The 25042-nt window shown below is 44.8% G+C and overlaps 3 protein-coding genes across 8 annotated transcripts in view; 2 read left to right on the top strand and 1 right to left on the bottom strand.

The window, feature by feature from the left end:
- ADCY3 (adenylate cyclase 3) overlaps positions 1-7548 on the top strand; it is an 89489-nt gene extending 81941 nt beyond the window's left edge. For 2 of the 4 annotated variants that reach the window (XM_058682698.1, XM_058682696.1), the window contains exons 15-22: positions 86-151; positions 1627-1708; positions 2555-2713; positions 3229-3375; positions 3914-4033; positions 5080-5203; positions 5867-5991; positions 6541-7548. In XM_058682698.1, coding sequence (XP_058538681.1) covers positions 86-151; positions 1627-1708; positions 2555-2713; positions 3229-3375; positions 3914-4033; positions 5080-5203; positions 5867-5991; positions 6541-6723 — 1006 coding nt within the window. In that variant the 3' untranslated portion in view covers positions 6724-7548. Of the gene's footprint in view, positions 1-85; positions 152-1626; positions 1709-2554; positions 2714-3228; positions 3376-3913; positions 4034-5079; positions 5204-5866; positions 6520-6540 lie in introns of those variants that run through there. The other 2 variants (XM_058682697.1, XM_058682695.1) reach the window with 2 other exon arrangements.
- Positions 6858-21047, bottom strand: CENPO (centromere protein O). 3 transcript variants are annotated; one of them, XM_058682702.1, is made up of 8 exons: positions 20895-21047; positions 20527-20628; positions 18913-19079; positions 12749-12866; positions 11805-12085; positions 9533-9704; positions 8484-8595; positions 6858-7338 (listed from the first exon to the last, which is right to left on the bottom strand). In XM_058682702.1, the coding sequence occupies exons 2-8, from the start codon at positions 20555-20557 to the stop codon at positions 7335-7337; spliced, it is 885 nt and encodes a 294-aa protein (XP_058538685.1). In that variant the 5' UTR covers positions 20558-20628; positions 20895-21047; the 3' UTR covers positions 6858-7334. The 3 variants fall into 3 exon arrangements, with proteins under 3 accessions (XP_058538685.1, XP_058538682.1, XP_058538683.1); XM_058682699.1 differs by having other exon boundaries at positions 8429-8595; positions 20895-21046; XM_058682700.1 differs by having other exon boundaries at positions 8429-8595; positions 11805-12064; positions 20895-21044.
- Positions 21010-24080, top strand: PTRHD1 (peptidyl-tRNA hydrolase domain containing 1). The gene is made up of 2 exons (XM_058682703.1): positions 21010-21284; positions 23739-24080. The coding sequence occupies exons 1-2, from the start codon at positions 21033-21035 to the stop codon at positions 23907-23909; spliced, it is 423 nt and encodes a 140-aa protein (XP_058538686.1). The 5' UTR covers positions 21010-21032; the 3' UTR covers positions 23910-24080.
- Positions 24081-25042: the final 962 nt, after the last annotated feature.

Genomic DNA, 25042 nt, shown 5'->3' with positions numbered 1-25042 from the left:
ATCGCGGCTGCCTCCGTGTTCAGCTTCTGGGCATCAGCCTCTTGTACTCAGGTGGGGCCTGAGTGTGCGATTATCTGTCCAACAGCTTTCCTGTGGTCGCCTTAGAGAAGATGCAGGTACTTTCCACCCCCGGGCTCAACGGCACTGACAGGTAAGGGCAACTGCTTTCCCCATTCGGTCTGCATTTAGTCTCCCTTTCTTCTAGAGACAAGAGAAGGCCATGATCTCACCCCTACAAAGGCACACGATGTGGGAGATTTATTAGAGCAGTATGTGTTTCTGTAGGAGGGGTAGGAGGGCTGGAGCAGAGGCGGAATGACCCGGGTACGGACCTGGCCGTTGTGGCCTTTCCAGGTCAGAGAGCGAGCCGGGAGAGCAGCGGCAGTGTGGTGTAGGGGGTCGGGTGGAGGCCGGGCTCAGGTGAGGGGAGAGGCAACAGACGGCCAAATGGATGTGATAGCTGCATTTAACTGGCCGGCAGGACCACAGCAAAATGAGGAGGAAAGAGCACCGCACTTGATCTAGAAGGCATGGATTCTTCCCCAGCTGCAGGAGTTCTCTCAGGGGCCGCAGGCAGGCCATCGTTCGAGTCCGTTTCACAACTTGAAGAGGATAGTGGACTAGAAGTTCTCCAGGGTCCCCTCTAGCGCTAAAGTTTTAGAATTTTATGATTCGGTGCCTTGACTAGACTTTTAAGTAAGTTAAAAAAAAAAAAATTACCTAACAGAATTAGGGTAGAAGAACTGAATAGACCCTTCACAAAAGAAGAAATCTAAATGGCCACTAATAAATGAAAGGCACTCACGTAATCAAGGAAATGAAAATTAGGACCAGGATGAAATACCACTACACACCTACCCGTTTCTCGAGAGTTAAGAAGTCTGGTAATATCCAGTACGATGGTAACACACACACTCCTGATGGGAGTATAAATTGGTACAACCGTTTTAGAAAACCATTTGGAGTTATTTAGTGAGGTTGCAAATAGACCTATGACCCGGCAATTCTGCTGCTCCGTACGTTCCTTACAGAAACCCATGCACATCTGTACGTCCCAGGACGTGTGGGCAGAAACGTCCGGTCGTGTTCATCATAGCTACACACACACACACACACACACACACACACACACACACACACACACACGTCCAAAGCAGGTGAAGCCAACCCAGATCCCATCAACAGCAAATGGGTATACAAATTGTGACCTACTCATGCAGTAGGCTACTATGCGGTAATGAAAACTGTTAGCGCCGTACAAAAATGTGAAGTTATAAAGCAGCATGATAAAACGGTGCCTTACTTCCATCACTCCGATGCTCATCTCGCCTTTCTCCAGAGGCTTCCATGGTTGCACCTACTTCTGTTATCAATCAGTTGCAGTGTTTACTAAACATCGGGGGAGTGGCCCTGGTGTGGATTCCAGGAGCTGCCCCGCAGGGCTGCCTATTAGGAGCCCAGTGATTAAGATTTACCTGTGAGTCCAGGCTTGATGTGAAGGTGCTTAAGGAGCCGGGAGAAGTTTCTGGAGCCCAGGGTGATGGGAAGGGCACAGCCCAGTTGGAGGGAGTGAAGCTGCCTTCCAAGATGGCAGCAGGGGTGGATGAATTACTGTCTGCCCCACAGGCTGCCCCTGGTGCCTTCTAAGTACTCCATGACAGTGATGATCTTCATCATGATGCTGAGCTTTTACTACTTCTCGCGCCACGTGAGTGCCCACACACCCTCCTCTCCCGTCTTTGTGCACAATCCGTCAGGGTTTCTTAAAAAAGCAGTCTCAGGATCTAAGAAGCCCGGCTCCTCAGGAGTGCTGGTTTCCCTTACCCAACTTGGCATGTGGCCTGGCCAAACCATCACCCCCTCCTTTTTCTGGTTTCCTCCCTTGTAATACAAGGAGAACAGTTCGTTACCTCTTTCCTCTGACTTCCTCCAGCATGCTGAAGGAAGCATACAGTGGAGGCATAAAAGCTTGGAGAAAATCTGTTTCTTAGGCCAAGGGCTCCTGGATTTTCACTCACCCTGGTTCTAGGGGTCACTGACACGCATGGAGGCAGAAGAGAAAGGGAAAGAAGCTGATGAAGTTTTGTTTGGTTAAAAGGAAAAAAAAATAAGCAGAGAGGGAGAGAGTGAAGTAGTTCCATGCTAGCCCAGGTGCCCCCCGGTGGCTTGCGAGGGAAAGTACAGCCTTCCCGAGGCACTTCTTGGCCTAATGGAGCCTGCTGGAAATGGGGACGCCCCGCTGGGCTAGGAGATCTCCATTGCTGCCCACGTCCCCCAGGCCAAGAGGGACCTGTAGCTAGAATTAGGTCCCAGAAGGCCCCGCATCTCCAGAAGGCCTCTGGGAGCTCTGCATAACCACAGCAAGGCTGGAATCCTCACTAGAGCTGCAGGGTGGCCTTTGTGAGTAGGTGGGTCTCTCCGGGGCTTCTTTCTCTTGTCATTTAGCCACCTTCCTTCAGGTTTTCCCACGTGGAACCCCTGCATCCGAATTCCCGCTTCATCTTTCCATCAAATGGTCAGCTGAAGCACACACCTTGCCTGTGCCTGTCCACAGGTGGAAAAATTGGCACGGACACTGTTCTTGTGGAAGATTGAGGTCCATGACCAGAAGGAACGCGTCTACGAGATGCGGCGCTGGAATGAGGCCTTGGTCACCAACATGTTGCCTGAGCACGTGGCACGCCATTTCCTGGGGTCCAAGAAGAGAGATGAGGTGAGGGGTGGCCCCGTGCGATAGCTCACAGCCGTAAGGCTGTGTGTCGTCTGGCTTTCTGCCAGGGAGCCCCTCTGGGCCCAAGGTCTTCTCAGGAGCTGGCACCGTTCCAGGCAGGGCTGCGCCCAAGCTGCAGCTGCATCGTAAGCAAGAGGGAAATTCACAGGCGCTCGGTAGAGAGCGCTTCAACCTGTGGGCCACACATCCCCGGAAGGCCCCATTTCCGCCGAGGCCTTGGCTAGAGCTCCCCTGTCAGCTGCCATCCCCTCACGTAGAAGGGTTCTTCTGCCTCACTTCCCAATTCCATCCCACCCACTTGCTCAAAGCTAGGGCTGTTCCAGAGACCAGAAAAACTCTTGTTCAAAGTCGTGACAGTCTACCTCCTTACGGCTCAAAGTTGGGATAACCTGGGAGGTATCCAAAAAGCTGAGTACACCAATCACGGGAGATCGTCATTTCTGTGGCACACCGTTCCGTCAGCGTTTCCTTGAGCGCTCGGGCCTGCCTCTTTCTAGGAGCTGTACAGCCAGTCTTATGATGAGATTGGAGTCATGTTTGCCTCCCTGCCCAACTTCGCTGACTTCTACACAGAGGAGAGCATCAATAATGGTGGCATCGAGTGTCTGCGCTTCCTCAACGAGATCATCTCAGATTTTGATTCTGTGAGTCCCCGTCCTGCCCCTAAGCCAGCTCACTCTGGATCACATCCCAGGACAGGCTGCAGAAGTCAGAAGCTGTCACTACCCTAGCTGCTCCATCTTTCCGGCTGAGCCCCTCCCCATTAACGTAGGAGCTCCTGCAGCCTGGTGGGTCTGAGCGGGCAGGCAGGAGCCTGGGAAATCGCCTGCAAATTCAGGGTACGACTGGCTAAAACAAGATCCTGAGGCCCCTCGGATTCTCCCCATCCTCAAATTCAGATCCAGTAAAATTAGGTAACTCGTACACCAAGGAAAATGCTTTTACATATATGCTCAATCACCCTAGGGGACTGGCAGTTTTGTCCCACGTTAAGGTCCTAGAAACTGAGGCTCATCGGGAAGTTTGCCTGAGATCACATGGCTGATAAGCGGCAGACTCGATCAGACTGTAGGAAACCATCTCTGGGCTGTCCTGTGGGGTTGTTGTAAACAGGCACACCTGTCACTTAGTTGGCTCATTTATCCCCGTTGACTGACATTTCTTCTTTAATACTGGCCTCAGCTCCTGGATAATCCTAAGTTCCGGGTCATCACCAAGATCAAAACCATCGGCAGCACCTATATGGCAGCTTCAGGAGTCACCCCGGATGTCAACACCAATGGCTTCGCCAACTCCAACAAGGTAGCTAACCACCTCTGTGGCTGGAGGAGATGGGGCTCTGCCTCCAAGGCAAGAAAGCAGTGGCCCGCACCCAGCACGTGTGAAACGGGAAGTTACGAGGGTAGCTGACGTTCCCGGGTACCGGTTGTGCCAAAGGGACACACGCAACTCCAGCACCATGCAATGCAAATTTAAAATCAGGTTTATTGGCAACGTTTAATGAGCAGAGAAATAGGACACACAACCCCTCCACTGCTGCACAGCTTAGCCCGGGTGTAAGCTGCTTCAACTGTGGCCATGCTCCCTTCGTGTTCTATACTTTGGAAAGAACCAGGGAGTAGAAACCATCCACACAATTACGTAACAATGACGACATCCAGATTGGAAGCAGTTTTATTAGAAGAGGGGTCTTCAGAGCTCACCGGCTGGCATCGGCCTGTCCTCTTGTTGAATCAGACCTGTGGACCTAGCCATTTAGCTAGCTCGTTCCAGGGGAGGAGAGGAGCTGTGGGGGCCCTGGTCCCAAGAGCTCTTCCTACACTGTCATCATCCTGTTTTGTCTTAGAACTGTCCTATACTATGTAAGTGTTGCTACCATCTCCATTCTATGGATGAGGCTAAAGAAATGCATCTAAGATGGTTCGTGACCTTCCAGTGCTTATAATCTAGCTCAGGAATCAAAGTGAGGACAGCGATCTCAAAATTGTAAGACCAGGTTCGGGCAAGGTGGTGATGAGGCAGGACTGATCTGCTACATGGTAGACAGGAAGTGACTTGACAGGATGGGTCTTCCCCACCACCGCCCAGGCTTTGCCCTGGATCCAAAGGGACCCAGGTGAAGCGTCAGTGACACACAGAGGCAGGCAGAGGCTTTGCCCTGGATCCAAAGGGACCCAGGTGAAGCGTCAGTGACCCACAGAGGCAGAGGTCATGGATTTGTCTGTGGGAGGAAGTGGAGAATAAGGCCTTTAACACGTAGCTGTAGGAACTCACCTCAATCATACCGTGAAGGGGAGGAAGGTGCCCACGCTGGCTCCTGCTGCCCTCACCGCCGCTCCTTGGCGCAGGAAGAAAAGTCTGACCGGGAGCGCTGGCAACACCTGGCTGACCTGGCTGACTTCGCTCTGGCCATGAAGGACACACTCACCAACATCAACAACCAGTCCTTCAACAACTTCATGCTGCGCATAGGTAAGGGCTTCAGGCTTGTCTGCTGCTCGATGTGTTCCTCTGACACAAGGGACTCAGCACATCAGGAGGGAAGAGGACTTAGCCCTGAGGCATTTAGGTCAAGGAAGGCCACATGGTCACAGCTTTGGGACCTCAGGGATCTCTTCCAGATGTTCAGACCACACATCTGACAAAATGATGGTTAGCTGTCTGTCCTGTACTGTTGACCGTGAAAAGCATGCCTTATGAGTCCGGCTGGGAAGTCAGGATATTTTCCCAAGCAGTCCTGTGTGCCTGCCCAGGCCTTTGCTGCCTCTGTCCAGCCTGTTAGGAGTTAATGTCACCTGCTGCCCTTATTGGGGGTGGGGGTGGGGTCCTCACTCCTGGGTGAGGTCACAAGACACTTGGAAGTACCAGATATGTGTTGCAACTGTCAACTTCCACACTGCATACATTAGTTAGCATATTGGGGACAGCTGACATTTGCCAAGGACAGGATAAACAGGAGACATGCCTGCCCTCTGGTGGCTTAGAGACAAGCTTCAGGAGTAATGTTACAGATTTAGGAGCTCTGTGGTTAGGGTCGGGTGGTAACTTCTCTGGGGGAGGAGTTGATGGCTTCTGAGATGGGATGATGACAAAATGTGACATGTGGCTGTGCTTAATTTTATACTTCTACACCAGGCATGAACAAAGGAGGGGTACTGGCTGGGGTCATTGGAGCCCGGAAACCACATTATGACATCTGGGGCAATACGGTGAACGTAGCCAGCAGGATGGAGTCCACAGGGGTCATGGGTAACATTCAGGTATGTCCAGTGAGAGCCGAGCATGTGCTCAGACCCAGGGACCGGGCACAAAGTCAGAATAGGGGGTGCTTTGCCACATGCTACTGCCTCCTTTCTGTTGGCCCAGGTTATCGAGTTGGTGTTTTTGGAAGATTAAAGGCAAGGGTGGAAAGGGATGCCTCAGTAGAAGGGAGGAAATACTTCGACCCCATTTCCAAAATTTAGATTTAAGTTTCTGGTAAGGCTGTCCTGCCTCTTGGAATGAACTACATCTTGTGCCTCCAACAGCCAATACCCTGAAGCCACCCCCATGGCAGGAAAGCGCCAGAGTGGGGAGAAGAGACAAAACAGAGTGATTCTGGGGACAGGGAGCACGGTCACTGGGAGAGGGAAAGGCCCTAGGCAACCCCGCATCCTGCCACTGTCCACTCTGTGCCTGTTGGCATGCAGATAAGGGGCTTAGCCCAACAGTTCTGGAGAGCAACACTCCAGGCAGGCTGATGGGGGCCTGTGGGCCACATGTGGACACCCTCTGGGCAGCTGAGCTCACGCTATGTTCTCCCTCCACAGGTGGTGGAAGAAACACAAGCCATCCTTCGGGAGTACGGCTTCCGCTTTGTGAGGCGAGGGCCCATCTTTGTGAAAGGGAAGGGGGAGCTGCTAACCTTTTTCTTGAAGGGGCGGGAGAAGCCAGCTGTCTTCCCTAACGGCTCCTCGGTCACCCTGCCCCACCAGGTGGTGGACAACTCCTGAATGGCCATGAGCCCCACAACAGTCCAAATGGAAGGGGAGAATCCGTTTTTTGGAATCAAAGAAAGGCCTTGGGAAAGGACAAATGACCAAGCCCCAACCTGCCCAAACTGTTGGAAGTGCACACTCACATAGACTTTAGGTTTAAAAATCTCAAGCCTTCATTTGTTCATGGATACGTGAGCTCTGAGGGTGGCCATACTATTCCTCAGCGTGCCTGTAGCTTCCTCAGAGAGTAGGGGTCTTAGGCATAGTACTGGAACAATCCTTCCAGAGCCCGGGTCTGACCAGCCCTCCTTCCCCCAGAGAGGCCACGGCCACTGTGAGCGGGAACGTATCCAAGGTGGGACAGAGCTGCCTTTGCTGCGGGGCTGGGAGCACAGGTGGGAGAGCTGTGCTTCGGACGAGGACCTGGCAGGACTCGACAACTGAGCGGCCAGCTGCTCTCCCTGGCGCACACGTGGAAGGCCTCTTTCAGGCTGGAGAGCTGCTGGTCTCCATATGGTCCGGGCTAGGTGAACCAGCCCTCATGCTGATGTTCCTGATAATCTTGAAAGGTTCTTCTGGAACCCCTGCCACCTTAGTCATGAGAGCAGAAAGTGCAATATTTCCTTTTACCTGGTGGGAGGGAGGGAAAGGGAATTTATTTCTGAGAGAAAAATATATAAACAGATCTTCTACATTTATATTTTTAACTTTCTGTTAAACACTTTCCAATATTGCCTTGCCTCTTGAGCTCTTGCTACAGTCGCCTTTGCTACTGCTTTAAAAGAGAATTTACAGGTATTGATAAAGAAGACTGTTTTATTAAAAGCTTTATTCAACTTGGATGTGATCACTGTGAAAATTCTGTTAACACCAATCATCTGAAAAGCGCTTAAGTGCTTTGCTAACTCACACCACTCATCCTTACCACATGCCTAGAAGGCAAGAGCCTGAACTAAGACATCTCTCTTACTCTCAAGCTGCTTCCTTCTAATGGTGGGCTGAGCTGGCTCTACGAGTCCCCTGTGCTCCCACACACATAGGTTACTTCCTGGTCATCGGGTCCAAAGAGGGACCATGGTAGAGACCTGGCTGCAGTTCTGGGGCAGGAAGGGGGGTCAGGACTCCTATCAGGCCTGTGCAGCATGGGAGAGCTTGCAGAAGACAGATGAGGGAGGTCTGCTTCCCTTTGTAACCGCTGAGTCTGAGCAGACGTCTGATCGTGCTTTTTTATAGCTGACCTAACACATTCAACTGACGTGTTTTAGAAAACAAAGCATTTGCCACATAGAGCCCTGATTATCCACAGTATGTTCTCACACCATATTCTTTATGAAACGGGCCTAGAATACACTGCTTCAATCTACGGATCAAACATGTTTTCCTTAACTGTCATTCAGGAACCCAGAATGTTGTAAAAACTTTATTTTCAAAAGACTCAGGAAAACGAGGCAGAAATAAAGCTTTCATAAAAGCGACTCTTCAGTTGAATGGTACATACTCCCTCTTTCACAAAATGCCTTCTGCCCCACACACATTCTGATTTTCAGCTAAAATATATGATCAAATCAATACCTCAATTGTCCAAACTTGCCCCTTACCATCATGATGAGATGAATGTTCTCATTACAAGGATGGTCCCTAGGCAAGGGCTCTGAGTCTTTCAGTAGTTTTCAGTTCCCAGGACCACACCTGGGACTGTGCACAGTATTACTTTACTCACTTTTGACATGTTCCCAGTGAAAATAATATTCTAGGAGACCAGGCTCATATCCAACCTTTCTCCGTTTCTTGCAAACGAAGTAAACACTTGATGCAGGGGCTTCGTAAAAAACAGATTTTCATGGGATGCTCGCTGTTCTTCCCATGAAGTGGATGAGGCGTCCGTCCCTAAAACAGATTAAGTCAATCTCATTTAGTGCAACTGGGGGAACCTGAACCTGGATCACTGGTGTTCTGCACCCACGTAACTTTTTTTTTTTTGGTCTGGAGGAAGGAGGCTGCCCTTTATTGGACCAATGAAGTTTTGAGACCCGAACAGACCCTGCCCAGAAGGAAGCCTAAAATCTATGGTGTGAAATCAGCAGCTTCAAATTTTCCACCTCCTAAAAATATTTTATCCTATTTTTCATTATTGCCCATGTCACCTTATGATGGTATATTTAACTATAAAACTGTATCATAAAGCTCTCTCAGCCAGCCCTAAAAAATGCCCATCCAGAGAAGAGTCTCTAGAGAGCGACATATACACTTGTCTACTTGGCTTCTTAGTGAAATGAGTCTTTTGGCTCTCTCCATCATAAGTGACCCTCTGACAGCCTCATGAGCTGTCTCTCTTCAGGAGGGGTCTCCAAAGAAAACAAATCTTAAACTGGAGGAGCATTAGCAGACTTGGATGGAACACAGGAGAGGGAACAAGGGTAAATTATGTCTACTACCCACAAAAAGGAGAGAAAAACTGGTAGAAAGAAGGAAAACATTCGGGGCACCTGGGTGGCTCGGTCAGTTAAGCGTCTGACTTCCACTCAGGTCATGATCTTCCAGTTCCTGAGCTCAATCCCCCCATCAGGCTCTCTGCTGTCAGCACAGAGCCTGCTTCAGATCACTCACTCTCAATATCTCTCTCTCTCAAAAATACACATTAAAAAATATATTTAAAAAAAAGAAAAATATTCTTTGTATTTTACTGAGTAAATTTCTGGTAGATTAACAGAAGAACGGGTCTCCAAAGGTCCAACTGATGTAATCTACCTATTTTACCGTCTCATTCAACCTGAGTAACGCTGAGCACATTGTAATCTCTTCACTGAGGCATCCTGCCTCTCACCTTGGTACGTAATGGTGACGTCAGTTGGAAGGGTTGTCGTGAGGTCCTTATACAGCAGTCTAGCACAAAATGGGAACGACCGACTCTGTGGCTCCACTTTGTAAGTAAACGACAGCAAGTTGCACAGCGAGTTTCTCTGCAAGGGCCCAGCCAGAAAGGCTGCAAAGTCTCTCTAAGGGGTGTGGGGGTCAGAAGAGACACACAATGCATGATGACTACAGTTCCAAAGGCAGTGAGTGGTTGTGACACTTCAAACAAACATGTCTACAAAAATAGGGCCCATTAATCAAATTTCAGAGAACTAAACAAAAGAGAAAAGCCTGTAAAAAGGACTAATGATAAAGATGTGAAGAGTTAGTGGCATCCTAGAAAGAACTGCAGAAAACACTAAATAAACGGCTGGGGGTTAGGGGCGTAAGGGAGATACAATTTCTGCCAAGAATTTCATTGTCTTCATACAGTTGGCTAAGATGCTTTGTGACTGTGTCCACGTTATCAGTGTAAGTTTAACTGACAACTAAGAGCTTCAGAGTCATTCTAAATGCATGGGTGGAACACAGCTTCTAAAAGTCATATATTCCTTATCTGTACTCATTTCCTGTCTACTTAAAAGCACTTTTTTTCTCACCCAACCCTAGCTCCAATGCAACCCCAAGAATGTAGGCCAGAGTTCAGGCAAAGATGGATAGTATTCCTCTATGTATTACTCTGCTTTGCAACTATACCTAAGATTCAGCAAGACACTTGGTACAGAGTAAGTACTCTATAAATCCCTGCTGAATTAACAGTACAGAAACTGTATAGGCATTCCTCAGAGATACTGTGGGTTCAGTTCCAGACTGCTGCAATGAAGCAAGTCAAATGAATTGTTTGGTTTCCCAGGACAGTTATGTTTATACCATACTGTAGCTTATTAAGTACACAATAGCATTATGTCTAAAAAACCAATGTACGTATCTTTTTAAATTTATCTATTTTGAGAGAAAAATTGAGAGAGAGGGAGGGGCAGAGAGAATCCTAAGCAAGCTCCACACTATCAGTACAGAGCCCAACATGGGCCTTGATCTCACAAACTGTGAGATCATGACCTGAGCTGAGATCAAGAGTCAGTCGCTTAACCAGCTGAGCCACCAGGCACCCCCCTGCCAATATGCAGATCTTAATTAAAAAACACTTTATTACTAAAAAATGCTAACCATCATCTGAACATTTAGTGAATCGTAATCACTGATCAGATCACCATAACAAATAATGAAGAATTTTGAAGTATTGAGAGAATTAACAAAATGTGACACAGAGACACAAAATGAGCAAATGCTGTTGGAGAAATGGCACAAATAGGCTTGCTCAACACAAGGTTGCCACAAACCTTCAATCTGTAGAAAAACACAATATCTTCCCTCCGTTTCCCCCGGTTTATTTGCGTCCACGAAGACAAGAAGCCGGAGGAGGCTACCACCAGTGCCCAGGTGGCCTCTCTGTTTAAGAAGCAGAGTCAGATTCAGAACCAGCAGGGCGCGGACTTAGACTCCGACCCGGAAGATTTCTACTAGGCTCCCACCCTCCCTGGGGCAGCGAGGGCATCACCTCTGTTGTTCAGCAAATCCGGTGTCACGGTCGAGTGGGTTTTGAGTGTCAGAGGTGTGTGTGCGCGTGCGGGGACAGTTTAAGTTGCGATCCGGGATTTCACCAGTCCTTTGTGTTTTCAATAAATAATTCTTGAACCCCCCCCTCAAAAAAAAAAAAAAAAGAAAAAAGAAAAACACAATATCTGCACAGTGCAATAAAGAGAAGTACAATAAAATGAGGTATGATTGTACTTTGTGAAGGGAAGAAAGGGTCAAGTATAAAAGCTTGACGACTACCATTCGGGAGTGAAAAATCCCTTAACCAGCATCCATGCTTCAACAGCATCCAGAATTTCGAAAGGGGAAGAAGGTGGAAAATAACTTGTATATAAATAAGAAACACGCATCAGAAGGACAATGGTCAAACTTCTGGCTCAGAATTATAAAGCATTTTAAATACAAAAGAGGAGTGCCTGGGTGGCTCAGTAGGTCATGATCCCAGGGTCATGGGATCTGTGCTGAGTGTGGAGCTTGCTTGAGATATTCTTTCTCTCTCTCCCTCTGCCCAATCCTCTACTTGAGCATTCTCTCTAAAATAAAAAAAAATAAGATAAAATATAAAAAATAACTTGCCCCCCACCTTTTTTCACCTTTTGAGCCTATTCTGGGCTAATAAAATCCTATATAAGATCCCAGACAGATACCTGAAGTTGATCTGCCTGGTACTTCCTCCCAGCGTAAGCATTTAGGTATTCGCAGAGACAGAACAGGAAGTGCTGAATATTAGTCTGTAAGTACTTTGCAGATATCTCCTCTAGGGGAATGAAGACTGGAACTGAATGGCGATGTATCTGAAGTGGCTTCTGTATGACAAGGTCGACAAAATAGGAATCCAGCAAATTTCCCTCAAAAGCAGTGCTGATGCAGACACAGACCCCTCGGCTGGTCCGTTTCCCACTGAGCCCTGAAGCAAACAAGTTGATACCTGTCAACACATGTCAGCAAAGGTAGTTTCTTTCTCGGCTGTGCAATCACTTCAGCACTGCCTCATACACACAATATGTTTGTTGAATGAACAATCAAATGTTTGTTGAATGAACATAATAGACTCTTTATTCTGACGCTGCCTCACTTCAGATTTGAGTTGTTAAAACCATGGAAGATGGTGGAAAAGATAAAACATCCTTATATCAAATTATGGAAGAAGAGATTTGGAAATTTTCATGTTACTCCTTTTTCTGAGTGTCAAATAATGTATGATAGTGCAGTTCCTTCCACAATCCTCTTATGCCATAGATAATGGGCAGGGTAAATCCCCATTATAGTAGGAAAACAGAGACTTACTAGGTTGAAACAACTTGACTAGTGATATCAAGCCAGCCAGCAGCAAAGGCAGTTCTACCACAGGGTCCAACACACACTAGAGCTAAAATGAATAATCTAAGCTGGCCACCAACCAATCTTCCGCAAAAAGTGGCCGATTTTGTAAGTGAAGATGCCCACAATCAGTATGCCAGCTTTGTTGTATAGGCTGAAGAAGGCAAAATCCATGCTCATGAAGTAAGTCCAGGACTAATAATATATCTAGCAAAGCAATGCACTAGAGACAAGAGACTCAGACTGAAACAGGTCAGAAAATAAATTATACCTGTAAAACGATATGCCTGCAAAATGGCTTTCATATTTTCCTCTTTTCCTCCCACAGCTTCTTGCTCACTGATCTCCAATGTTTGGTCGGGTTCTGCATTGGCAGTAGATGCTTTAATCTGCAAAATATGCAGCAAATCAAACTGGGTGCAAAGGGGCATAGCATAGGGTCCTTGCCCTCACATAAATGCAGAGTATTTTTTATTATGTAATAAGTGTATTATGCTACAGTGACCCATTAGTGCTATGAATTCACAAGAAAGGAAAAATTTTGTCGGTCACTGTGCTAGAAATCAGAGTAGCAACTGTGCTGGCCCAAAGAAGAATCAGGACTTTGATAGGAATGGAGAATATTGTGAGAAGAAAAAGAAAAGGGTATAAAGCAAGACTAGGGTAAGCACAGGGTAGCAAAGCAATGAAAACATGACATATCACAGCTTGCGTGATATAGTTAAAGCCACGTGACAGGCACTGAATGTTTGTATCCCTCAAAATTCATATGCTGAAACCTAATGCCCAATGTGATGGTATTTGGAGGCAGGGCCTCTGGCTGGTGATTAGGTCACAATATTGGAGCCTTCATGAATGAGATTAGTGCCCTTGTAAGAGACCCGAGAGAGCTAGCTCACCCCTTCCAGCATGTAAACTACACTTCTAGCACTTCAACTACAGTGAGAAGACTACCATCAATGAGGAAGTAGGTCCTCATCAGACACTGAATCTGCCGGGTCCATAATCTTGGACTTCCCAGGCTCTATAACTGTGAGAAACATGTGTTGTTGATAGGTCACCCAGTTTATGGTATTTTTGTTCCAACAGCCCATATTTGACCAAGACACTGTGCTTAGTGAAAAATTTATAACCTCACAAACAAAAAGGGGAAAAGACTAAAAAAAAAAAAATCAGTAAGTATTCATCTCAGGAAGCTAAAAAGCAACTTAAATGTAAAGAATAGAAGGAAGGGTATAGTGAATTATGAGAAAATATCAATGAAAATGCAACACAAATGTGTAAAAGAGAAAAATCAATAATGCCAAAAGTTGGTTCTTTAATAAAACTGATACAAAACTGATAACAAGACTGATCAAGGAGAGAAAAAGAGAAGAGTGATCACAAATTACCAATCAGATTAAAAACTGAGACAATGCTACTGATCAATCCTATTCACAAGATAGTTGTTTAAGAAGCTTCAAACAACTTTATGGCACAAAAACAGACACTCAGATCAATGGAACAGAATAGAGAACCCAGAAATGGACCCACAGACGTATGGCCAACTAATCTTTGACAAAGCAAGAAAGAAGATTCAATGGAATAAAGGCAGTCTCTTCAGCAAATGGTGCTGGGAAAACTGGACAGCGACATGCAGAAGAATGAACCTGGACCATTTTCTTATACCAGACACAAAAATAAACTCAAAATGGATGAAAGACCTCAATGTAAGACAGGAAGCCATCAAAATCCTCAAGGAGAAAGCAGGCAAAAACCTCTTTGATCTTGGCCGCAGCAACTTCTTCCTCAACCTATCTCCAGAGGCAAGGGAAACAAAAGCAAAACTGATCAGGACCTCATCAAAATAAAAAGCTTCTGCACAGCAAAGGAAATAATCAGCAAAACTAAGAGGTAACTGATGGAATGGGAGAAGATATTTGCAAATGACGTATCAGATAAGAGTATCCAAAATCTATAAAGAACTTATCAAACTCAACACCCAAAAAATAATCCAGTGAAGACGGGCAAACATGAATAGACACTTCTCCAAAGAAGACATCTAGATGGCCAACCCACACAGGAAAAAACGCTCAACATCACTCATCATCAGGGAAATACAAATCAAAACCACAATGAGATACCACCTGTCAGAATGGCTAACATTAACAACAAAGGCAACAACAGATGTTGGTGAGGATGTGAAGAAAGAGGATCTCTTTTGCACTGCTGGTGAGAATGCAAACTGGTGCAGTCACTCTGGAAAACAGTATGTAAGTTCCTCAAAAAACTAAAAATAGAACTACCCTATGACCCAGCAATTGCACTCCTAGGTATTTACCCAAGGGATACAGGTGTGCTGTTTCGAAGGGGCGCATGCACCCCAATGTTTATAGCAGCACTATCGACGATAGCCAAAGTATGGAAAGGGCCAAATGTTCAAGGACGGATGAATGGATAAAGAAGATGTGGTATATATATACAATGGAGTATTACCTGGCAATCAAAAAAAATGAAATCTTGCCATTTGCAACTACATGGCTAGAACTAGAGGGTGTTATGCTAAGTGAAATCAGTCAGTCGGAGAAAGACAAATATCACATGACTTCACTCATATGAGGACTTTAAGATACCAAACAGATGCACATAAGAGAAGGGAAGCAAAAATAATATAAAAACAGGGGAGGGGAAGGTGCCGGGATGGCTCAGTCGGTTAAGTGTCCAACTTCGGCTCAGGTCATGATCTCACAGTTCGTGAGTTCAAGCCCCACATCAGGCTCTGTGCTGACAGCCCAGAGCCCGCTTCGGATTCTGTGTCTCCCTCTCTCTGCCCCTCCCCCACTCACATTCTGCCTCTCTCTCTCTCTCTCAGATAAACATTACAAATTAAAAAAAAAAAAAAAACAGGGAGGGGGACAAAACTTAAGAGACTCTTAAATATAGAGAACAGAGGGTTGCTGGAGGGGTTGTGGGAGGGTGGGATGGGCTAAATGGGTAAGGGGCATTGAGGAATCTACTCCTGAAATCATTGTTGCACCATATGCTAACTTGGATGTAAATTAAAAAATAAATTATTAATAAAAACTAAAAAATTAAAAAAACAAAAATAAAACAAAACAGAAACAAAAATAAAAACAAAAACAAGAAGGTTCAAACAACTTTAAATGAAATGCAATTTACCAAAGATGACCCAAAGGGAAACAGGAAATATAAAAGCTTTATATTAATCAAAGAAATTGAATCAGAAACTTAAAACCTTCCCACAGAGGAGGCCCAAAGTTTTACCAGGTAGTTCTTTACAAATATTTAAGGAAAAACCACACCAATTTTATATAAACTTTTCCAATGAACAGAAAAAGAGGAAAATATATCAACTCCCTTTATAAGACCCAGTTAAATTTGATGCCAAAACCCGAAAAGGACATTAAAAAAAAAAAAAAAAAAAGCACAAGACAATCTCAAGAATTTAGATGTAAAAGTCCTATTAGCAAATATTAGCAAATAGAATTCAACATTATATAGAAAGGTAATACATCAAACCAACTTAGGTTTATTCTAAAAATGTAAGCCATTATCATTCAAACACCAATCAATATGTATCACCACATTAATAAAAGAAAAGCCATACAACCACCTTAATGTATGCAGTAAAAACATTTGATAAAATTCAATACTTGATCACAATTAAATGAGCAAGCTAGACATAGAAGACCCTTTCCTTAATCTGATAAGAGTATGTATACAAAATTTAGAGCAAACAGGTTGACCCTAAGATTATCTCTACTCAACAATATAGGAAACAACTTAGCTAGTAGAATAAGGCAAAATTACAAATTACAAATTTACAAATTACAAGGATTGGAAAGAAGTAAAACTGTTAGTGTTTGCATATGACATGATTCCAGATGTAGAAATCCCAAAAGAATAGAGATAAATAGAATTAATGTAGATTTAGCAAAGTTGTCATAAAGTCAATATATAAAAAATCAAATATATTTCTACATAATATGAAAATAAAATTTCTAAAAGATAATACATCAGGGGCTATTAAAATAGGACTTGTGGGTCAAACCTATCTTGACACTTATTTTTGTAAATAAGGTTTGACTGGAACACACCCACGCACGTACTTATTGTCTATGGCTACTTCACAGTACAACAGCAGAGCTGAATAGTTGCCATAGAGACCAGGTGGCTCACAAAGCCTAAAATAATGACTATCTGGCCTTATACAGAAAGTCTGTGGACCCCTGCCATATACGTTAACATCAGGAAAAATCAAATACAGAAAGATAAATATACTGAATGATGTTTAAGACCTCTACACATGGGTGGCTCAGTCGGTTAAGTGTCCGACTTTGGCTCAGGTCATGCATGATTTCACGGTTTGTGAGTCTGAGCCCCACATCAGGCTCTGTGCCGACAGCTCAGGGCCTGGAGCCTGCTTCAGATACTGTGTCTCCTTCTCTCTCTACCCCTCCCCTGCTTGCACTCTGTCTCTCTCAAAAATAAATAAACATTAAAAAAATAATAAAAAAAATAAAGATCTCTACACATAAAACTGCACACATTACTAAGAGAAATTAAAAAACTAAATAAATGGGAAGATACATCATGTACACTGACTGGAAAATGCAATATTGAAAATATTTCAATTCTCTCCAAATTGGTGTATAGATTCAATGCAATCCCAATCAAAACTACAGGTTTTTTGGAAATTGACAGCTGATTCCCAAATTTATGTAAAATTCAAGGGGCCAAGAATAGCCGAGATTATTCTGAAGATGACGACATATATGACAGGTATCCAAACTTACAGTAAATAAATCTCTTGTACCCACATGAAGACAAACAGACCAATGGAACAGAACAGGCCCACAGTGGACCCAGAGATCCATTACAACACAACGGGAAAAGAATGGACATCAAAAAGTGGTAGCAAATGCACTGGATATTCACATGGAAAAACAAAACTAGTAGTATGACCTCTACTTCATCCCATACACAAAAATCAATTCCAGACAGACAGTAGTTCTGAAAGTAAAAAGTACAATAGAGTTTTTAGAAAATACCACAGAACATCTTCACCATCTCAAGTTAGGCAAAGATTTATTAAAAGGAAACAAGAGCAGTAAGTATAAAATTAGACTCCTAAATCAACCTTCATTAAAATGAAGACTTTCTTTTCATCACAAGACACCATTAGAGTGAAAAGGCAAGCCACAGTCTAAGAGAAGATTCGTAATACATATACTAAAGAATTCATATCCAAAATATGTAAACAATTCTACAATTCAGTAAGAGACACACAACGCAATAAAATTTTTGCAGAAGCCTCAAAAAGCCTATTTCACAACAGAAGACTTTCAAGTATCCAATACAGGTACTCAACAGCATTAGTTATCAGGCAATTGCAAATTACTCCACCATGAGATACTGTGACACTCAGCAGAGTGACAAATTTTTTAAACTGACAATATCAACTACTGGTAAATATGCAAAATGATGGAAATCTTTTACACAGGTGCTGGGAATGTAAAATTGGTGGAATCACTTCCAAAAACTGTTTGGCAGTATTTACTAAGGACAAATATGACCTAGCAATTCTACAAAGTATACGCCTGATAGAAAAGTATGTATTTTTACATCAAAAGACAGGAACAAGAATGTTTCACAGCCCTGGAGTGAAATAAAATAATCCAAATGTCGCCAATACAATTAAGTAAATAAATTGTGGAATATTCATAAAATGAAATTACTACACAGCAATAAAAAAGAATGACCACTATGTGCACCAGTATGAATAAATCTCACAGACAACATTCAAAAAAAACAAGTCAGACATAAGTTTACACTTTTTACATTTATATAAAATTCAATGTAGGGTCTTATGAAGCATTTTCCTGGCTGTGTAAGAGTTATTGGAGAAGTAGATATACACGAAGAGAAAACAACGAGCAGACTACTCCAATAATCCCGGCATCCCAATCCCCTGGTAAATATTTACAACATATGTGGATAATACTTTGGAAGCACAAAGACAACCCAAAGGAAAATTTGGCAGGTCTTGCTGACCTATCCTGGCCAAGAGAGAAAACTGAAGAGAAGGAAGCGTCAAAGTTCACTGTGAGGTTTCAAGTCTGTAAGGGAAAGATGGCGGTAATGACAAAAATACCAATGACCCATCAGACTGAGACTGAAGTAACAAGCTCCTGTCTACAAGTGCAGGCTAAGAGGCTATTATGAAGAACTTGCCTGGCCTATCAGTAACGCCTAACAATTATTGGTTGACACTGATATTAGCTGACTCTACAGAACTGATCATTTGAGAGGTCAAGGACTGAAATCAATCCAGTAAGATCACAGGTAAAACCCATTATACAAATTTGTTAATTCCCAGATCATGCTTATTCTTTATGCTCCAGCAAAGCTTGCCAACATGGTCCCTGTACTCACTCTGGCTTGACGCTGTTTCACTTCAGCCCTGAGCTTATCACGCAGACACCTCAGTTTATGAATCTTGGTCCCAAGATCGCTCTCTGCTGTCTCTCTCGGCGGATCTTCTAAGTTTTTACAGGATCTGCTCATTTGAGTCTCTAGTCTTTCCAAGTGAGCTAAAACACCTGAGGAAAGTAAAAAGGCAATTTCACAAGCATCCAGGGATTTCTGACTCTGGCCACAGGAAGAATTTCAGGGATGAACAGAGGGTTAACTCCCTTCTTAGAACTTTGACCAGCTAAAATGTTAGACATTGGCCACGATTTATAAAACCAGAGGACCTGACAACAAGAATCAAGAATGAACAGCCTTATAGGTTGAGCACTAATGTACAAGCAGTTCCTGACCAGGACAGTCCAACGTGAGCATAATCTGAATATAACTCATGTCAGTTATCTATGATAAGGACTGGGGAAAACAGGGTCACCAAATTCACTGACTCTCTCAGACACTGTTATTAAAAATGTAGATTTTTACATTGGCTTTTATGCATGTTTCCCCAAAGTGCTAATGCATAACTCTTTGGATTCAGACATCCAGAGAGTCTTAAGTGTTTTGAAGCTCTGAGAAGTATTATTCACACAGGACTAAAAGGACACTAAAGGGAACTGTCTACAATATTACTGGGATTTAGAAAGGAAAACAAGTTCACAGTCGGACAGAAATTCAAAGGCAAATATCAGTTCCCAAGAGATTAAGGACCATCACAGTTTCATAATGCCAATCAAGTCTAATAGAGCATTTGCTGCACATTTCCTACACATTAAGACCCCGTGCTAGATGTTTTACTTGCACATTATGTAAAGAATTAAAGCATGAAGGGGCCCCTGGGTAGCTGAGTCGTTAAGTGTCTGACTCTTGGTATCAGTTCAGGTCATGATCTCAAGGGTGGGATCAAGCCTTGGGTCAGGCTCTGTACTGACAATGTGAAATCTGCTTGGAACTCTCTCTCCCCTCTTCGCTTGTCTCCTCCTCATGCTTGCGCGCTCTCTCTCTCTCTCTCAAAATAAATAAGCTTAAAAAAAAAATAAAGCATGAAGATAATTCAGTTCTTATTTTCTTTCCACAACCATCACCATAAGGCTACTACTTGCCTCCATTTTCCAGATGAAATGAGAGCAGAGAATGGCAAAATAACTTGCCCAAGGCCACATTATTTCTAATGGCAGGGCCAGGACACACCCAAGTCTAACCAACACCGAAGTCACCGCTTGGCTCCGATCCTTCCACAGGTGTAATGCATAAATGACCCCACCCAAAAAAATCCTGGAAAGGAATGAGACCTCAGTGACTAGAACTGTAGCTCCGAATATATAAACACTAAGCATTATTATGAGTGCAACCTATCCGTTTAAAAAGGGGCAGGAGCCTAGAAATGTCTGAAGTAATTTCCCATCTGCAATGAATAATCTTAGCTGGCCGGTGCCTTTTCAGTCTTCAGTGTTTGGATCTTTCACCATAATGCTCCCAACAGGCCGGGTCACACATCCTTTAGAGGAGGAAAGGGTTGTTTTGATCTAGGCGTCCTCTTTGGCAGCAGTACTAAGGGGGAAAAGGCGACCCTTTGAATACCTCCTTTGGACTTGTCATTCGCCCACTCCATCTCCTCGGATTCCCACCGGCCTTCCTACGAAGTTGTGCAGGCAAGCCTTAATAGGGACCCAGATGTCTTTGCTGGTAAAAGAAAAAAGGCAAGAAAGTCACATCTATTCACGGTAGGGCGCACACAACTCAGGCACGCATCGTCGGGTGTCGCGAGACACCCCAAGTGACACCGCTAGGACTCCTCTTCCCTGACCCGTCCTACCCTGCCCGTTCCCCGGTCCTAGCCGGCAGTCTACCTGCCCCCGCGCGTGTCCCACAACACGGCTTTAAGAGGCTGTTCAGCCTTCCACCCCGACCACGGTCTCGTCCGTCACCGGGTCTTCTTTTCCCCTTACCTCTTCTCTCGCTCACCCAGGCCAAGGTTGAGTTCCCGCCGTCCACGCCTTCAAAACCAAACCAATCGGACCCAGCGTGCTTTGCGCCGCCACCGTACAAAAACATGGCTGCGCTCAGGGCCCCTCCCTCATCCCGGCATGCACCGGGGAGTAGGGCCGGTCTTTCTGTGGGCCCGGAAGATGGCGGCCTCTGGCGCAGAGCCGCAGATCCTAGTCCAGTACTTGGTGTTACGAAAGGATCTGTCGCAGGCTCCATTCTCCTGGCCGGCAGGCGCAATGGTAGCGCAGGCTTGTCACGCAGCCACCGCGGCCTTGCACATTCACCGCGACCACCCCCACACGGCCGCTTACCTTCGGGACCTAGGGCGCATGCGCAAGGTGGTCCTCGAGGTGAGGCACCCGGCGGAGGGGGAGGGGTGCCGAAGTTGTCGGGACCGGAAGTGGGTGTGGTCTTGGTGCAGAGGCCTTACTTGGTCGAGTAGGTGTGGCGTGAGTGGGGAGGAGTCTTCTAAGTAAGGTTTGGGGAGGTTGCCGAGACTTGAGCGATGGCCCCGGGAGCTTTACTTCGGCCGGACGGGGGCCTCTGTGAAGAGTGAGTGGACATTGGGTTATTAAGACTTCCCGCCCCCTTCCGCTCTCATCGGCGTCCCTCTTGATAGAGGGGTATGACACCTAATTATTTGAAAAATAAATGTGTACATATATTGAACCTAGCTTCATAAATAACCAGATACCGCTGGTGTAAAATAGAGGTAAGGTTCGTTTTGCAGGTGGCCAAACAGATCTTACCCTTACCTTTTCCCTTTGTCAATTCTGCTTCTGGAAGTGTAACCTAGGAAGATACCAGATACCAGACGCATCGAAGAGCATTGTATATAGATCAAGAATATTCATAGGAGCACTTTATAATAGTAAAGAATGTGGAAATCACCAAATTTCCAGCACTAGTGATTGGTTAATTTTATGCTTAAAATGTGCTATTATAAAGCTAGTATAAATCACGGTTTTTGAAGCATATTTAGTTGGCATGGAAGAGTGCTCATTATGTTATGCTAACCGAACTATATTCTAACTACAAAATGATCCAGATTTTGAAAGGGAAAACTAAGGAAATACATCCACATATTGAGCAGGTGGTGAGATTTGGGTTATTTTCTAATGCTTCTCTATTCTTTTTAGTTTTCTACATTAAACACATATTTTACTTTACATTATAAAATGTACTATAAACAAACTAGAATCCTAGGGCGGAGATGGGATAATCCTTTAATGGCCAGCTGACAAAGCAGATTGTCTTTCAAGAGAAAGATTTCTGTTGGGTAGTAAAACATCAGTCAGTAACCTAGGGGAAAGTGTCTTGAGAATCTGAGTAGACAGAAAAGAAACAGATAGCTTTTCATTTAGACTTTTTATAGGAAGAGGACCTCAAGAAATCATCTGGTTCAGACATCTCCCTCTCCCTCACGTTCAGGCAGATAATGTATTTATTTACCCCTTTTCTCAGATGAGAGATCTGAAGCCCACAGAGATTAGACGACTTCCCTTAAGTATAGAAGATACCTGATGAGAGGTGCTCGGGTGGCTCCCGTCAGTTGAGCATCCGATTCTTGATTTCGGCTCAGGTCATGATCTCACATTGGAGAGAGATGGAGCCCGAGCTATTAGCACAGAGCCTGCCGTGCTTAAAATTCTCTCTCCCCCTATCTACCCCTCCCCCACTCATGCTTTCTTTCTCCCTCAAAATAAACTCAAAGGTCGCACCATCACTAAGTAGCAGAGCAATGGACTCCCTCTAACTCACTGTCCTATGCTGCTATGTGGTGCTGAAGAAGGAGTGGGGGCGGCGGCGGGGGTCCATGAGTTCTCCTCCAGCATGGCTGTGCCCAGAGGACTCTAGCTAAAGAGTGGCAATCCCTGCATCCTCCTATTTGATAAGACAAACCTCTAGTAATCTTAATGGCTTCCGCCCTCACAGGCAAAAAATATACATTATGCCAAATAACACACTATCTTTTTTTTTTTTGAGAGAGAGAGAGAGAAAAAGCATGAGCGGGGGAGGGGCAGAGAGAGAGGGAGACACAGAATCTAAAGCAGGCTCCAGGCTCTGAGGTGTCAGCACAGAGCCCTATGCAGGGCTCGAACTCACAAACCACAAGATCGTGACCTGAGCCGAAGTTGGATGCTCAACTGACTGAGCCACCCAGGCGCCCCTAACACACTATCTTCCTTTTGAGTGCTAGCTTTAATACCTCCTATTAATGGGAGTCAGTGTGGTGACAGAGAAACAATCTGAGAAGGATGTTAGAGATTGGTTTGCCCTCTGAGCTAACAAGTGGGAACTGTCCCAGCGAAAGGAAAACCTTTCCAGGTTTAGGAGGGGTCCGATGGGAGGGGAGGATGGAGCTCGAGGTGATGTGTTGTTAGAAATCTTTTCATAGTCCACTCTTAACATCACAGCTGGCTGAAGCATTAGGGATAGCTGTGTGGACACCAGCCAGAAGAGAAGTAGAAAATCTAGAGAGCATAATTACTGACAACGCATACAGCATCTCAAGAGGGAAGAGAAAAATCTCCATTTTAGAAACAAGCATATTAAGCCTGTCCCTCTCCTACTCCCAGGCAGCTTATCTAAGGTCCTACAGAGAGTGAATGGCAAGTGGGGCAGTAAAGCTGTTGCTTCTGGAGACACGCTCTACAGCTCCTTCGTTGAGAGAGCTGCTCTCCACTTTTCAGTCCAGAGGAAACCCCCCTACCCACTCCCCCCCACACACTTTTTTTTTCATTGCCTTCTGACACTTCCTAAAGGGGCCATTCAATCTGTGTTCTGTGCTCTGCTCCTGGTAGGCTGCAGATGAAAGCACCCTGAAGGAGCTGGCTGAGACCCTGCAACAGAGCAACATTGACCACATGCTGTGGCTGGAGCAGCCAGAGAATATCGCCACTTGCATTGCGCTCCGTCCCTACCCCAAAGAAGAAGTGAACCAGTATTTGAAGAAGTATCGATTGTTCAAGTGACTCATGCGATCAGTTGCCTTGATATCTTTATCAGCTGGATCCAGAAACTGCATGCCATCTATCCCTGAGCATCATGTACTCCTTTCAATGGCAACTCGTTCTTCTCTTTAGGCTGTGAGTGTTTCTGGAGGGTCAAACACATGTTCGTATTAAAGTTGTCATTAATAAGTACTTCCTCTAATTATTTTTGATTTGTTCAGATGGGGAAAGTAGGTAAGCAGCAATATTGTCCGTGGGTCATGGCTCAAATAGAAGATTTGGTTAGACTCCTATCCAGGGATCAAGGGAACACCCTTCCTTCTTTATTAGGAATAATAGAGTTCTTCCAGTCACCCAGGTTTTCAATTTTGCCTTTGAATTCTTTATTTCTTATTCACATCTAGATATTTTCATTGAATCTAGGACAATATCAATTTCAAGATACACCATTACTTTACATGTTGTTAAGAAAGAAGAGATGCTGCCAGTTAAGACACGTGATTAACCATAAGATGTATTTCAGTTTCAAAGGTGTTAAAATACACATACGTGCACGCATACACACAAATTGTATGTATTTGGTGAAATTTGTCAAGTACTAGAGCTATGGTAGTTTTCAGGGCTCCCGCCCGGTATCAGGCTCTCATTTTGTTCATCAGAGTGTCCCACTGGTGACTCCTGTGTGTCCTGGACGGTAGCAGACTTTCTGACACCAGGTTTGTTTAGGACCATTGAGCACCCTGTTCGGTATAGACTCCTACTTGCTCTTAGAATAAAGGTAAAATCTCAGCTTAGCCTTCAGACCCTCCACATTTATATTTCCTACCCACCTTTTTAAGTTTATCTTCTACTCTTTCTGTATCCAAACTTGAGGTTTCAACAAGGTACTCCAGTTGCCGCCTGCCGGTCTCTGGCCTGGGAGTCAAGTGTTCATACTCTTCCCTCCCCATTCCCACATCTGGACTTTAAACTATTTCCAGCTCAAGTTTGATCACCTTCAGCGAGTCTTACCCAGCCCCAAATGATAACACCCTTTCTGAACCTCTAGAACACTCTGTACAATGTTTTACATGTTTCTATAAACATTTGGAGACATCTACAGAAATTGTTTGGACATCTGTGAAGCAAAAGTTATAAAGGGTAATATGATCAGC

This window comes from Neofelis nebulosa, chromosome 9 (genome assembly GCF_028018385.1).
Source record: "Neofelis nebulosa isolate mNeoNeb1 chromosome 9, mNeoNeb1.pri, whole genome shotgun sequence".
NCBI classification, from domain to species: Eukaryota; Metazoa; Chordata; class Mammalia; order Carnivora; family Felidae; genus Neofelis; species Neofelis nebulosa.
This window is presented reverse-complemented; position numbering and strand designations above follow the sequence as displayed.